Genomic DNA, 17,123 nt, shown 5'->3' on the forward strand with positions numbered 1-17,123 from the left:
ATTTAAATATGTAATTTTTTTTATCTTATTTTTCAATGCATTTAATTCGTAAGTTACATTTTCACTCAGATATTTATTTTTCTATTACGGGAACGTGAATGAAAGGGAAAACATTGAAGACGTTTTAAATGTACTAAAATTGAATATTTAGATGATTTTTTTATAGATATGTTGTAATGTGTAATTTTTAAACCAAAATATAAATAAATGATATAGTACGGTCTAGTAGTAAACTGTACTAAATTAAATGAACTTTATTGAATACTATTTCCAAAGAATTTAGAAAAAAAATAAATAAATAAACCTTACTAAATTGAATTTATTGAAATTTGAATTAATAAAAAATTTCAATATTTTGTTTATACTTCTTGCGTTAAAGTATTTTTGAATCATTACTAATTATTTATATTTGTATGTTTAGGAAGTTGTTTTTTTGCAACGCAATAAATAATAGTGATTTTGCGTCCAAAAGAAAATACATTTTCGGATGCTGGTGATAATATTACTCGTCAAAAACTTAAGTAAATATTAGTAATTGATAATAGTAGTTATTAGAACAAATTATTTACGTAAAATTAGCGTTTCCCATGCGCTCTGGTAAAAATACCATTGTTGCTTTGGGTTCTGTACAAAAAATAAAAAAAATGTTGCACTTTTCAAAGTTGAGAGAAAGATAAAAACACACAACGATTATAAATCAAAATATGAAATTTTGCATTCCTTATTTTGAGTTACAATCGTCGCTTTTATCGTTCTCACTATATTCAAAAGGTATTCATTTATACAGGTCAAAGTTATCCGTGTTGCAATAAAAGTTATTCGAAAAATCTTGCAGTTGCTTCGAGCCCCATTCGTAAATTTCCATCAATCAAGAATCATACTTTATCAGTGATAGTATTCGTTGGACTAGTGTTGTCACGAGCGCTCACCAAAAAATTATTTATCATTCATTTTCTTATTAGAAAAATTAACAGTTTATTATATATATTGAATTAATATAAAAAAAAACTCAATCAAAAATGAGCTGATGAATAATTGCACAATCAATCAATAATAAAATAAAAACCACAAAATTTTATGGATTGCCAAAAAATGCCTATAAAATACTGAAAGAAAGTGAGCAGAAAATTATTTTCTTTTAACCTTTACTTGCTCAATTTTTTTTTCGAGCTGAGAATTTTTTCATAGTTAGACACGTATTGAAACCTATTTTGATTTGCACTGCTTATACAAAGCCTTATTAAAGACGTGCAAAGCCTCACTACGTACCGCGTTTTCGGGATTCAAACTATAGTACAATATAGTGCGATTGCAACTTAAAAGTAAAAAAAAAGAAATGCAAAAACAAAACATTTTAATAAATTGGTGAAATCGCAGCCAGACATGCTCTGCAACAAACAAAGAGTTGTTGTCGTTAATTATAACGTCTACCTGCAAATTCAAAATGGAAAGAATATGACTTCATCATATGTGCAAACGTGATTCTGAATTTTTATCTTCAAACTGGCTGCATTAATGAACGTTATAATAACCCTATACGAAGCAACGCATTCAAGGGTTAAAACTTTAACTGGCACCCTTTAACTGGCATAGCATCAATCAACAAACCCCCCTATAAAATGCCATAATTTTTTTTTTATGCAGCGGGTTTCCCTCCCGATTTTCAGCAAGTTCAAAGTAAAGGAAATTTGTATTGAGAAATCAGCTTTACAAAAGCTAAAATATAAGTCTTTCGGGAAAGTGAGGTATCTCGTCAATGTCGGTGAGGTGGTTAAAATGAACAATATTTATTTTGAATCTATTACAGTGGAACTTCGTCACAACGGTAAATCCCTCTACAACGATATTTTTTTCCAAATCGTTTTTGAAATTGCCTAAAGTCTAACGTTAAACTCCTCTCGATACACCGATATCTTTTACTACGATAATTCCTTCTATAACGATAAATTTTCAGGAGATTTCGAAACTGCTGTAACGATTTTTTTTTTTTTAATATTTCTCTCAAAATCATTTTAAGCATTTTTAAATTCCTCACCAGTTTTTGTTTTTTTTCGACGGTGTCCAATAGCATCGGTATTTTGCTCTGTCCTCGCTTTGAAAGCGTTAATAGATGAAGCTACTTTCCGTGTAGTACACAAAATTTTTGTACAGTACTGAATTTCATTCATTTAACCAAACAATTATGATTTTGCTTTGAATAAATACCCGCATAAATGCATTTTATATTGATACTAACAACAGCAATTCAGGAGATGCTAACAACAGAATAAGTTTTCCGGTGTGATGATAATGCTTCCTCTCGATGTATAACAATAACCTCTCTGCAACGATATTTTTCTTAGTCCGTACAGAATCGCTATATCGCGGTTTTACTGTATTCAAACTGACCACTTGACCAAAACCTATCTTATAACAACAACAAAATTTATAAAACTCTTAACTTCTGATAGGATTGAAAACATCGGAAAGTTTGAACTTCTCCTCTTCTGTATCTCTCTCTATTCGTTCCGCCCACAATACATACTCGATTTTCATCCTGATCCCAAAAAAACCTAAATCCTTTTTTTCGTTATGTATGTGTGTGTATGTTATCCGGGGCAACAGAGACGCCCCCAAGCGGCCAAATAGGTAGTGTTTTCCCTCGCTAACCTTCATTGATACGAATGCGGCCAGTCGCTTTCAGTCCTCTGTCCTTTCCTGTTAGCTGAAGTTTCTCATACTTTTCCTCTCACTCCTCTCTGTTATCCCGCAGGAGCGGCTGCGAAAATAAATAAATACCACCGAAATCCAAACTACTTTTTATTTCTATTTTAGTACAACAGTGCTCACGGCGCTTCTTCCTCTGTCTGCCCGTCTCTCAAGCAATCTAAAACTTTTGTATGGAATAGTTTTGCTGTCCCACAAGGCACGGGATACTATATTTTTTTAGGCGATAAATTATATTTTTTTCTTGCCGTGGTTGGAACAAAGTGATGTTGTGAAGATCAATGTCCTTATTCTTCTTGCATTTGCCCGAAATATTTTGATACTTTCCCATGTTTCATGTACCAACGGGTCCAAAAGTAGTGCGATCAAGTTGCTGGTTTTCATTTTTTTTCAACTTGAATGACATCCAAATTATTTTGAATTTCCCTAGTGGTGAAATGCATTCCTTAAATTTTATGAAAATGAATGAGAATCATGTCAGGTAATATTGTAGTGAAATCGTGGTGTGGATACAACGTGAATATGATCAATATGGATCCCTAATTACAATAAGAAATTCATATTGGAATATTTCAGCATTATAATGATTACGAAAGATGTATGGAATATAGAAATGACATATTTCATACCTGGGCAATCTTCTATGGATTTGAAAATTTGAATTTTTATGGAAAAAATAAATGTCGGATTTTTCTCTTGTTTGCGTGAAAGAACGATTGATCGATCGGAATTATCCGAGCAATTTCGCTCGTGATTGATTGATCACACGTTGGATATTTAAACGATGCCGTGTAAAGCAAGATTGATTGCATTGCCACCAGGAGAGTCTTCAAATGCTATTGACTGTTGTGTCAGATATTGCTTTGAAAAAAAGTATCGATTCGCTACAAAATAATGCCAAGAGTGATTGGTTTCGTTTTTCCTGTTTTTATCGTGGTTTGAAAAGAATGGATGAGTTATTGAAGATTGCGTTACGATGGATTATTACCGACTTGTTCAGGAATTAATATATCTTTGAGGATGTGTTTGTATATTTTTGTGCTGGAAGGGTGAAGTTATTCGTGTGTGTGTGTGTGGATTAATTGGGCGCTTCTAAATGGGCAACAGGAATTCAAATATGGCGCACTGCCTATCGGGCAAAAGATCCAGAGCGTTTCCATATCCGAGGTAAGTTATCATATTCAAAATCGAAGTTATGGGATATATAATTCATTATGATTGTCTCTTGACATTCTTATTGTTGCTTAAAACCCTATTACTTTAATTTTGAATTAACAATAAGACGGAAGTGTCGTTTTCTACTATTCTTATTACATTCTATTCATTTTGAAACAGTTTTTACTCTATTTTACAATTTCAGTTTAATTTCTCTTCAATAATCGTAGGTTGCAAAATACTATCTCTTCTAATTGACCAAATAATGGATTTTTTTCTTAAGGATATCGAAAATATCGTTCGTTGACAATGATTTTTTTTTCTGAAACTATATTCTGATAATTACAATGCCACTGATATCTATGGAGTTCCCAGTTCCTAATTTGTGCAACATACTCGTATATGCGTTGTATCAAGTATGACATTGAGCTCTACCAGCTAAATCTAATTAATTTCTTAGAGTTTAATGTGAATGAAATGTTTTCTTTGTGGGTATGGAAACGAAAAATTACAGGTATAGGATGTTTTGGTAGCATATCTGCAAAGTGATTCACGTGAATACTCTGGTTTCGAATTTTCAAAGTGAAGCAATTGAAAAGAATTTTCAGCTAAGCTATCCAATCTCACTGTATAGCCACTGGCTTTGAATAAAATGAACAAGGAATGATTAAACGCCAAGTTTTCTTCTTTTTTTTTCCTTCAACCGGGTGTTCGTTAATCCTTTTCCTGTGGACTGTGGTTTTGTCCACTGTAGTTTATAAGTATTACTGTTGGGTTTGTCCTAACGAGATGTTTGTGGACCATACTACTTATTCTCGCCCACGATCGTTGGTGAAATGCTTTACACTGTGAATTATCTGCTGCAATAAAAGTCATTTGATTGTTTACTGGTTTGTCTCTAGATTTTAGTTTCGGTAAAAAATTTCTTCTGTTCTTCATTTTGATCGGATTCGCAGTTTACAGCAAAGAAACAGCGTTACAATTTTGACAGAAATTTGCCTAAAATGTCCATAACTTCGGGTAGTGATTAAACTGAAGTCACTCGGCAAGATTTCCAGTGACCTGGAGTCAGGAGAAAATAAGGCAGTCAAGAACATGAAAAACGGTGGAAGAAAGTCAGCGGGAATGTAAAATATATGGCAAAAGTCAGAGAAATATGCAAATATTTTATGAAAACTTGAAATAAAATATAAAACATGAAACACATTTAGAAATGTTTCTGAAGAACGTTTCATAAAGATTTTGAATTTTATTTTTTGCAAGATTTTTTGTCAGGAAAAAGTCGGTGAAATTATCAATCAGATTTTCCTGGGAACACCCTGCACAGTCAGCTAGACTAACTCTATCAATTTACCAGTCCAGGATCACTTCAAATTTATTCACGGAAAACTTCGACAATCATTAGAAAATGTCACTGTCATCACTGAAACCGAGCCTAAAAATTCAAAATTTAAATCCAGCTACATTAATTTATTCGATGATACAAGATACGGTACTTGGATCAGTACAATGCAACCAGCTCCAATTAATGCATAACTTATTGAAAGTTTCACGGCGTTTTCTAATCCCACCGTGAATAAAACGGGATCGAATTTATCGGAAGGTAAAGATAAAACAAAACTGCGAGCCCAGTTATTGTCAACTCATGAATTATTTTCTCATATTACCATGCATATACATGGCGTAAACAGAGAATAAAAGTCACTTAATAATGTTTCCACCCACCCGTATCATTATTTACATAAGTACAATATAAGACAGCTTCTGTGGGACATTGGGAGAACAAATCTTCTAATTTGCATATTTAAGAAGCATTTTCCTCCAAACTGAGTTTTGTTTAATGAGCGGTAATATTTCTGCACCCCCCCCCCCCCACCGCCTTTCATTTTAGTTCGGTAAAAAGGATAAGCCTCGTTGGTGAATAAGGAGGGTTTTGTGGAGATGGTGGGAAAATGGAGAAGAGTTTCCCAGTCTCCGATCCAATGGCTTTCATGGTCGGATGCTATAGTTTACCCGGCATCCCCCCCCTTGTATAAAAGGTTTTAAGTTAAGCTCCTAGGTAAAGAGCTGGAGCACAGGACCCCCCCCCCCTCCTTAGTAAGATATATATGTGTAGGGGTACTGTGTGTGTCTCTTTTACTATGCTGTATTGAAGTGGAAAACTGGGAGAAAGGTGGAGAGAAATTCTCTCGATCCTTCAAACGGAAATTCGGTCTCTGAATTGAGGAGCCCCCGGATTAGGGCCACTGAAAGGAGGATTTACCTTGGCACGGAAACCGCTGAGTTTGGGATTTATATGTGTACCGAAGCCCACACGTACTCACGGATGGAAGGGAAAACTCTTTTTTACCGTGAATTATTAGAAGGTATATATTTTTAAATGCCGTGGTTACTGAATTTAAACGAGTTAAATGGCTAATAAACTCGTCCAGGTTTCGGCGACAATAACCGTCTTCATGAAAATAGATGTTTGTAAATATATATCTGGGGGAATATTTTGAATATTACTACCGAAAATTTTATGTTGGTAAATTATACAGTGAAACTTCGCTACAAGGATGCCCGATATAACGATAAATCTTATCTTGTTTGGAATTGCCTATAGTCGAATGTTAAACTCCTCTCGATACAACGATATTCGTTGCTGCGATGAACCCCTCTATAACGATATTTTTTTGACGATATCTCTAAACCGCTAAAGCGATATTATTTACATTTCTCTCTAAACCGAACCGCTAAAGCGATATTATTTACATTTCTCTCTAAACCGAACCGCTAAAGCGATATTATTTACATTTCTCTCTAAACCGAGCCGCTAAAGCGATATTATTTACATTTCTCTCTAAACCGAACCGCTAAAGCGATATTATTTACATTTCTCTCTAAACCGAACCGCTAAAGCGATATTATTTACATTTCTCTCTAAACCGAACCGCTACAACGATATTATTTACATTTCTCTCAAAATCGCCTTTAATATGTTTTTCACTTCCTCGCTAGTTTTTGTTCCTTACGGGATATTTAATAACATCGCGATATTTTGAGACATCTATCGTCCGAAAGTGTAAATGAAGTCGCCTTGAAGCTACTTTATGTGGAGTATATCAAAGTATTGTGCAGTAAACCACTTTACAGTGTGGAACGACTGAGAATTCTATATATTAAACTTTTCACTCCAGAGAGGTATCCATATGCGTACCTAATTCAAACAGTCATAGTAAAGATATCAACCCAAATTAATTTAAAAATTAAATAATTTTTTTTCTTTATCAAACACAAATCAATCAATTTTTTAATGGTCAATTTTGGCTTAGGTGCAAAGAGGTTAATCAAAATTATCTTTTTGTTGCGAATAAATGAATTTTATGGTGGTACCAGCAATACCAGTTCAGAAGCGATGCCAACAACAGCATAACTTTGGTGACGACTGATGTTAGTGCTACCTCTCGATATAACGATAACTTTTTTACAACGATATATTGTCTTGGTCCGCTTATACTCAACAACAAAATCCTCTCCAAAGTCAACGCTTATTTTCTTTGTAAATATCTGCATATAATCTGAAATGTTCCCAAGGCCTGCGATGGGATGTTTCCACAGCTCCCGCAGCTGGTGTCCATTTTTGTGCATGTACTGATTGTAAATATCTTCATATAATCTGGAATTTGCGTAGGGCCTGCGATGTGCTGTTTCCACAGCTGCCACAGCTTATACCTATTTTTGTATGTACCGATTTTGAATTCACTAAACAGTCCCGGGAGACCGTGGTCTAGTGAGAAGAGACCCACTGGGTTACCCTGATGGAATGGTCTGGAGAATCAGATGCTTGGAGGGGCGTTGCCCATGCAGGTGTCTGAGACTCCGGAGTGTGATGGAAGTTTTTTTTTTACGCTTCAATCCACCCCCTTGGGGGTAGCAGGCAGTAAGTCATCCTTTGAGAGGCCTGGGTTAATGTCGGATGTAACTAACTGTCTTGGTCCGCCGGATATCGTTATATCGAGGACATGATGCTCTTGCCCGGATCCGAACCAGTAAACCTTGATGGTACTCTTCATAGTGGAAGACAAGCATCTTACCACTGCGACACCCTGGCGCTAGTGTCCGATATGATTGACACGGAAGCAAATTAGCGATTGGTGCCATGTCCTTCAAACTCTCGGGTGATCAAACAAGACTCCTGTCTATGAGGGATAAATCTTATGTATGTGTGTATATATTATTAGACATTATCTCTGTTTTTACGTAATAAATGAGTATTGTTTCTTAACCTTCTTCAGCCCATGACATCCTTAAGAAAATATTTTCCTCTCGTCGTCCCTTCCAGAGCTCACACTCACACACTAATCCAGGATAGCTTAGCTATAGTACAATGAGCTTGCGTCTTGGGGGGATTCTATGTAGGGCCGTCTCAAAGTTAAAAGATAAAGTGATAATCTGCGACCCCATTCTCAACTTGAAGTAACAGCTTACATATTTACTCTCTAAAATCACTGCACCAGACCTCATCATACACGCCCCTCATAGCCATAAGGTCCGGAACTGTGCCCTCATGCGCCCACAAAGATGGATCTCATTCTGGGCAGTTCCGTTGAATTTTGAAAATAATCAAATTTCTTCCCCACCATATTTCACTTAAAATCATCACGCCTGAATTTTTTCCGAAGTTTTCCATTGCCCCGCTCACCATCCATCATTACTCCTGTTTTACTTAACCGCCCCCTCCACCCGTGGCCCACATTAGAATATCCCAGGATCACAGGGGTATGGGCATATGGTTGGAGGTTGAAAACCACTACAATAGAGACGGGACCGGTGAAAAATCGAACCTATCAACACACACGTGGCCAGTCAAAAAAATCTCAGCCTAAATTTCTCCAAGACATGGTAGCTATGGTTAGTGTACTAAAAATGTAAATTTCTCTCTATGCACAATCAACATAATCTTTTCGCTCAGAACGTCACATTCATGATATTTTGATTCGTAATAGTCGAATTATAGCATCACGTGACTAACACAATAACGATGAAAATCCGTGTGAGTTTCCACATTCACATGAAATCTCCATTTTATTCAGCATGAACTCGTTAATGAACGAAAAATTCAAATTATATACTTTTAGTTTGTTTTTTGTTGAGGGAAATATTTTACTTTATAAGAGATGTGGGATGATGTTCTGGGAAATGGGGTTTTTTTCTTTTTTATTCAAATGAGCTTCTTTCGAAGAAAAAACTTTGATATTTTGTTTCAGTTGATGATGAAGTGTTATCTCTGTATTTCATTATATTTCTTCGCTAAAGCATTTGTCAGATATTTTGCATTTTTATCTGTTCAACGTTTGAACATTTCCCGCGTTTATCTCTTATATTCGACGTCTATTTCTTTCATTTTATTGTGGTTTTTTTCTTCGCTTCTGTCATATGTGGAAATTTGACATTCTTTTCCTTGCAGAATGACTGTTTCTTCGACAGAAATATGCCGCATATGTCTTTTCTTTTTTTATTATTTTCACATCCGTATACCACAATACAAAGGAATTCTTTTTACCTAATCGTCCGATATTATCGTTGTTTGCGCAGTTTTTATGCAAATGTCTCGAAAATGTCGTTCGAGAATCGAATGGGAAATTTTATTGCGTGATATATGTCATATGGCTTTTGTCTACGCGTTTTTCGTGGGGTTTTTTTTTTTTAATGTTATAAAATGCTTGCAGGGGATCGTAGGCAGTCTGTCATACAACACCGAATGTTCGAGATACGTTGTATGATTAAATGGTGTTCGCAAACATGTCATATGAGGTATTATATTGGTTAGAGTAGTTGAATTTGTTATCATGTGCTTCAATTAAACCAGACTTTCTTAAAATGCGGGGAAAAAAATATATATTTATGCAAAAATATCGAACCGCTAACGAAAAATTTAAGGAAATTTATGATTGATAGGAAAGAGAAGAAACAGTGTGTCAAAATTAATGAAAACTATGTCAGCATTAATCAAAAATGTTGCCAAAATTAATGAAAAATACTGCTAGAATTGATAAAAATTCAGAACTTAAGAAAAAATTTCAGAATTAGTGTCAATTAACGAGAATCCTATTTGGTTCGTGGTCCTTGGTTCAGGACCCGTTGAGATGTCACCGACTGATGTCACAAATTTTAAAAACCAAAGGTTTTCTTATTCAAGAGTATTTGATAAGCATACTTTATAAATAGATCGATGGACTCTCTTGAGATCGTGTTATGAAGTCGTAGCTTAAGAGGACGCCAGAAAATGTCTGTCCCATCCCAGGCCTCTAAAAACTCCAAGATAACACTGAAACCAGTGGCGCAACAAAAGGATTTATAACAGGACCGCGTAACGAACTATTTTACGAACCATCTAGGGATCTCCTTTGAATCATAAATCTTCTACCTTCCGAATGTCAACACAAAGTGCTTGAATCTTGTTTTTTCATCCCAGAAGGGATTTTGTACCACTACTTTACCGCACACCAACTCCGGTGATATCGCCATCATGGCCCTCCACATGGGTTGGGCTGGCAGGGCTCCAGAGAAGGGAGGAATCCGATATTTTTGTTGTTTTTTACGTTATAAATTAAGTATAGGGGTTCTTGAAAAGTCTAGCCTAGGAGCCCTGCTCGAAGATGTGGGACGCCGCCATTATCACCATACAGCAATTGAAGAAACTTATTATGTTCTTCCGGTGATCGAGTTGAGTCGGAAATGAAGGCACCATATCGTTGGTCGCCTTAGTTTCGGTAGGGAAAGAACTTGTAATCTAAGTCCTCACATAGGATCACACCCATAGTCCTGACGGAAGCCTTTATGAGGGTAGTTGAGCATCTTATCACTGCGTCACTCGAGCAGGACCCTGGGTTGTCATTTGGCAACTAGGCCCCATACGGATGGCGTGAACTAAGAGTGCCTATCTCATAGACTGGTTTAATCTGGTCAGGTATGGAATTCAGTTCTTTTTATCAATGAAGTTCCAACCACATTACAGACCTTTAAGACTAAATGGGCCCAGAGCCACCAGACCGACGTGAATTCAACTGTGCCCCCTTTCCTTTGCTAATTTGAATATGCATACAAAAACTGATCCATCCCCTAAGAATCAATTTAGTATCATTTTATTCCGTTAGGTGGTTGTGTCGGAATAGATCGTTGCGTAACCCAACTGTGAATTTATGCATGTATGAGTTCCATGCATGTATGTATGTGTCCAAGTATTGCCATCTGTCTTCTAAAGATCAAGCTATCAATGAATGATTATTCTTAGGAGTGCAATTTGATTGTTGTATTAAAGCATTCTCACCAGTCACCATGCTCTTGGTAGTAAACCTATTTCTAATACTGCTTGTATTTTCCTAGGACGGTATTTGAACGGCATGGGATAATGCATGCAGTCGAATCCCGTTATAATGAACTGCAAGGGACCGGAGAAATCACTTCGTTATAAAGGAATTTCCGGTTTTTCCATTGTTCTTATGTAAACTTATCTGGAGGATTAAAAAACTGTTCATTAAAACGAGATTTTTCGCTCTAACGGTATTCGAGTGTATTATTAATGCAGTATTATAAGCGGTATGTATTGTAAAATAACCTTTGTACAATGATAGCAAAAAAATAACAGCATTGAAATTAATGTGAGAACTTGAACATTAAAGAAAACAATTTTTTGCTATTTATTCTAATGTGTAAAAAGAAGAAAATTACGTTTAAATGAAAAGAATTCCAATCGTTTTATATTCAGATAAATCGTATGTCCGATTGATCATTATCTCAAAGGAATTATATGTAAATATTCTAGAAATAGTAATCACATACCTTTATTCTATTCCAGATCGTCGTATGATATTTGCATTAAAAAAAAATTAACATTAATGTACAATTATGAATTGAAATATCTGAAAGAAAAAGAATTGCGAGTGATTCGTAAACTTGGAAAAATTTAAATTTTCTGTGAATATCAATGAGATTTTTCACACCCCCCTCCGTATAATTACGATTTTTAGGAAAGTATAATTCTGCTATTTTCCGATGAATAATCTCAAGTTTTTGATGTGGATTTGAAAAATACTTTCAAGGTTACATTTGTATGTCGATGTAGGAATCTGCATGTATTTTTTTAGGTGACTTTGGAAGGGAACATATTTAGGATATTTTTATGTAGCCGTCTGGTAGCCTGGTGATCACCGCCTGTAGTCTGATTCGTGGGGGTAGTGCTTGGTTCAAAATTAGTACCGGGCCGTATAATAATCAAAATTTGTTTTAATATCCTCAGCCGGGGACTACGGAAAAAGGCTTAAAACGAAAATTTTGCAAAAGACGAGGAAGTTATCAATCTAAATGAAATGAAGGGTGGGTTTGTAAACCGCCCTACTACTGTATGTATAACAGTAGTAGTTTTGATTTATTAGCTCTTCAACCATGCCCTTCCCAGGTTGAAATCTTTAGCAGGCCGCACCAGAGCAGGATTTATCACGAGCCTCACCATAGTTAGCTTAAAGCGTAAAAAAACAAAATAATATATGATTATTCCGAAAATTAAATTATCCAGAATAGACCCCCCCCCCTCTGGGCTGAAGCCTCGTCAGTACCCTTCCCTTATTGGGGAGGGGGGAGACACCAAACTCGGACTTGATGTGTCTAGTGTGGGATTAACCATTTCCTCATCCTTCTTCATTCCCAGATGGGACAGATTCTTAAGACAGTCAAAACTTTTTCGTGTTAAGGACTAAATGTTCGTAATGACTGAATTCTCTTTAAGGACGAAGAGGTGGTAGGCTGACAACGTCAACAAATCCTGAAGTTATGATTTTAGGATTTTCTCTCCTCCTTATTCTTAATGAGCGCTTGATTAATGCAGGGACCGATTCGTCGGAAGACCAAAAGTCCAACAGCAAATTTTCCCTTCCATCTCTCTATAATTAAGGATTATAAAAAAAACTCAAAACCCAACATTCCTTGGATTTTTTTCTAAAAATCAAAATGTGATACACCCTTAGAGTACGAACATAGTGCTCTCATTTCCGATTCTGCAATTTTGTACTACTGTTTGAATTGAATAAACCAAGCTTGACCAGGCTCTGTCACATTTGTGATTTTTGCTCAATGGCCCGGAGGGCGTGGTCGTGCTGGGAAAAGAATCTAGCCGGTGGTCAGCAGGGAAAGCAAAGGGAATAGGGAAAAAAGACAAAAGAAGAAAAGATTTAAAAAAAGAAAAGTAATAAATATAGAAAAAGCAAAAACAAAATTTTTAATGGTTACGAAAAACATAAAAAAGTAGTAGTACTTATTTGTAACAATTCAAATGGTAACCGTCATGCACAATGGGTCCCTCCGAAGGGTACTCGGGGGTTGGGGGGGGGCCTGGACATGTGTGTCATGACAACAGTGTTGCCGTTGAATATATGTACATACAAATGCGAACGGCGGCACAAAACAGAAAAATATTTTTGTAAATTGACCACCCGTACCCAGGGCCGTCTTAAGAGCATCATGGGCCCCCGGTCCAAGTGATTTTTCTGAGGCCCTACCTGGAAAATTCTCGGAAAATTCAACTGCTTCTCGATTTTCTGATGTCCCTCTTCTCTTGAAGTGCCCGGGTAGGCCCATGAGTTAAGACGGCACTACCCGTACCGCTTATTGGTTAAATGCGTTAAAAACCTGACCCGTAACGGCGCCGACTCGCAGAAGCGGAAACCAGCGTGCACTTTGTCCGTACCCTTAGGTACGAGACATGAAACGCAGCCATTCTGGATCGACTTTAAATTAAACCTGAGAATTAACAATTTAATCTCGTGTACATAATAACACCGCCGAAATTCGGTAAAAGTGATCAATGATCATATGGACATCCTTAATTTTTTATTTAAAATTGATTAATGATTGATTACAAAGTAACTCTTCGCGTCTACATTCATTATGTCTCGCTTACATCCTAAAGTAAATGGTGTGCTCTCCTCTCGTGGGATTCTTACTCAGCAGGGAAGGGATTGCGTTTTGTCATGCAGATCACTCGTGAAGAATCCTAAACGATGGATGGCACGGAAACCTCATTGAAGGTGAGTTAAGAGACAAAAGAAGCTGCGATAATTTCACCCGCATCCGTAAAATGCTAGTAATACCAAGAGAATCTGTCCTAGAGAGTTTTAAGAGATAAAAGGTGTTTTGTGTGTTGCAGAGATCTCTCGAACGTTTTTGTTTCGCGAGTCGGAGGTTAAACATAGAAATTCCTCAAAATCCTACACCGCATTGCCATTCCTTCTTATCTTAATGTTTTCTTCGATGGGTGAAAGCTCTTTTCCAGAAAGATATTCCTCGAAGAGTGTACGGAGATTTTGTATACCAGTCGGTAATAGTTCTTGGTATGTGCGTACTATCATCTCGTATCTCTTTTTCACACCATACTTCACCTCGTCTTGAAAGATCGACGCTATATTAGGAGCAAACATTTAGTATTTTTCTCTTTAAAAACTCCACCGGAGTGTCTTTAAGAATAGATCCCTTTTGACTTCTAGCTTTTTTTTGTGTCTCGATCGTTTGGAAAATGGACGGGAGAACAGGAAAAAACAATAACAAAAAAATGGGTATCGATCTCACCATTAGCCGTGTGTTGTCCTGGAATCACGGTAGGGTAGATGGTGTGGTGCAGAAATTGATTGAGATGCATGAGTGGGGGAAAAAGAATCTTTCCGCACATCGTAAAGATTGTGGAATCTTTACATGTTTCCTAAATTCTTTTCCTCCGCCAGATGGAACATTGTGTTTTTTTTTTCCGGGAATGATTATTATCCGTGATTCACAACGGAATTTGATAAGAAATATTTTTCATTATCTACGGTAAGGTTTATTGAATTTTTTTTTTTGCTGATGAATGTCTTCATTAAATCGGGTTTCAAAATAATTCTCATTGTGATGATACGAAGAATGTTATCGAATGGTAGGGATTTATGAAGATTATCTTGAAATATTTCTAATTTGGATCTTTTCGGATTTTTTTTTTCTTATATGCAATTATGATTGAAATATGGTGTGGTTATTTATGTTCTCAGAGAGATTTATTAAATTACATTTTTATAATGTATTCAATATTTTCTTTTTTATGACTTCTAAAAATATTTCAAAGAGTTCTATTCTTTTTTACAAATATTTTCTATTAAAATTAATTTTTTTAATGCTCAGGAATGTGTGCTTATTAAAAAAATTTATTCGAAAAATTAGTTTTTTTTTTTGCCAATCATATAAATTTTTTTCTCTAATTATTACTTCAGAATTCAGAGAACTTCAGAATTTTCCATAACTTGGTTCAATTCTTAACAAAAGTTTGTTTATTGAGAAATTTAATTTTCTGGATGTTATGCCGGAACTAATATTTGGAAAGAAAAGTGATTTGTCTCCCCGGGAACCGAATCCGGATCCCCTTGCATACCGGGCAAGTGTGCTAACCAATACACCAGAGTCACTCTTTTCAGTTCCTCATTCCTCGGAGGAGACAAAACACTTTTCTTTCCAAATATTAGTTTCTGCTTAACATCCAGAAAATTCAATTTCTCAATATATTTCGGGCCGAAAAAATACCATCTCTTAATACAAAAATTTGTTTGTTTTAAATAAGAAACGCCGATTTTTAATAAGAGATAAATATTGGTTGATCCATTGCTACATCAACAATTAGTATAATTAAAGTGTTTAATTAGTATACATTTTCATTTGGTGTTTGCAGATAGAGAGGATTAAAATGCTAATATTTTTAATTGCTTCAGAATATTCATTAGCCTTGAATACAGATTTAAAAAAGAACGTATCTATAATTTTTTCCAAATGGGTGTTCATTTCTACTTGATTATTTGAATTTGCATAAGTTGAACCATTTTGATATTTTTTTACACAACTGTATTAATTTAGCTCAGAAAAATTCTAATTTTTTCATAAATAATAATTAATTTTATTTAATTTTGAACCGAAAAGAAATTGACGGTTGATATTTTTATGGAGTTTATTGAAAGTTTTCCCGTCTAAATTGAATGGCATTTTAAAATAATTGTTATTGCGATGATACTAAGGATATTTAAATATTCAAAATACTAAAGATTATCTTTAAATATTTCGGGTCTTTTAGCCTGTTTATTTTCAGAATTATGACAAATATTATACCAATGAATGGCCTAATTATGGTTTCGTTGTTATCTTTCTCGGAAGCTCATTGAATAACATTTTCCTTCTTTATTTAGAAAATTTTCAAAGGAAAAGGATTCGTTTCCATTCATCTAAATACACATTTCACTATAAAAATTTATTTTTTGTGAACTGTTTGAAATGTATTGAATTTATCAAAAGACATTTTTGAATATTTTCTTAATCAAATATGCTTGATATGTTTTTATAAATTTTCGTTCATAAAATATTTATTTTTGTACCTTATACAAAGTTCCAAACAACTACTCTAATTAATAAGATTCATTTGCATAGTTTTTTTGGTAAATAATTATTTTTATTTTGTTATATTCATAGCCCATAATGTTTGATCAGTGAATTTTATTTACATTATTTAAAAACAAATAGGATTGAAATGCTAATATTTTTAATTTATACCCAATGCGTTATTTCGTCGACTTTAGGTACTAAGAAGATACTAATTTATATACATATATATTACAATGTAATTATATAATTTCACACATGGGAAGTGCGATTAATTGATAAATTTCTATTTTTCTTAATAAATACACGTGTTGATTTATTTCATATACCAGGTGTGTAAAAAGGTTAATGTGGTAAAGGGTAATGAGGTCCAGGTTAATGTGGTTTAAAATAAACTGACACTACTCAGACGTATGGAGCGCCCATTCTGATGGAGATAATTTGATGACAATTGATATGTAGGATATATGGACCATGAAGAAAAGAGAGATTCAATAAAAAAATAGTTCGACTTTTCACCACCTGGTGAAAAAAGTGGCGCTATTTTATCTTCAGTTATCCGGGGGGGGGGCGGCCCCGGTCCAAATAACCTATATACCAAGTTTCAATGAATTACGTCCACCACAATGGGCGCTACATTGGTCGGAGTAGTGTCAGTACTTGTATAAATAGGGGCCGTTCAAGTATTACGTCATCATCGATGAGGGGGGGTTTCCGATTTGCTGACAAGGGGGAGTTTGGATAATGCTTACTTCATCAACCACCCTTTATGAAAATATGAGTTAGGATTCAGAGGGGCAGAGCTAATGACGAAATTTTGCTGACAAGAGGGGGGGGTC

The 17,123-nt window shown here is 35.3% G+C and overlaps 1 protein-coding gene across 4 annotated transcripts in view; it reads left to right on the forward strand.

Moving 5' to 3' along the window:
- LOC149088506 (uncharacterized) overlaps positions 1–17,123 on the forward strand; it is a 531,717-nt gene that overhangs the window by 272,887 nt on the left and 241,707 nt on the right. Inside the window, exon 1 of one of the 4 annotated variants that reach the window (XM_089247956.1) lies at positions 2,694–3,873. The exons of the other annotated variants lie outside the window; for them this stretch is intronic. Within the exon in view, the coding sequence (XP_089104082.1) occupies positions 3,803–3,873 (71 nt within the window). The 5' untranslated portion in view covers positions 2,694–3,802. Of the gene's footprint in view, positions 1–2,693; positions 3,874–17,123 lie in introns of those variants that run through there. 4 annotated transcript variants of the gene reach the window in all.

This window comes from Pholcus phalangioides, unplaced genomic scaffold, assembly GCF_987345545.1.
Source record: "Pholcus phalangioides strain wild (caught in Gottingen) unplaced genomic scaffold, Ppha-v1.0 ptg000003l_1, whole genome shotgun sequence".
NCBI lineage: Eukaryota > Metazoa > Arthropoda > Arachnida > Araneae > Pholcidae > Pholcus > Pholcus phalangioides.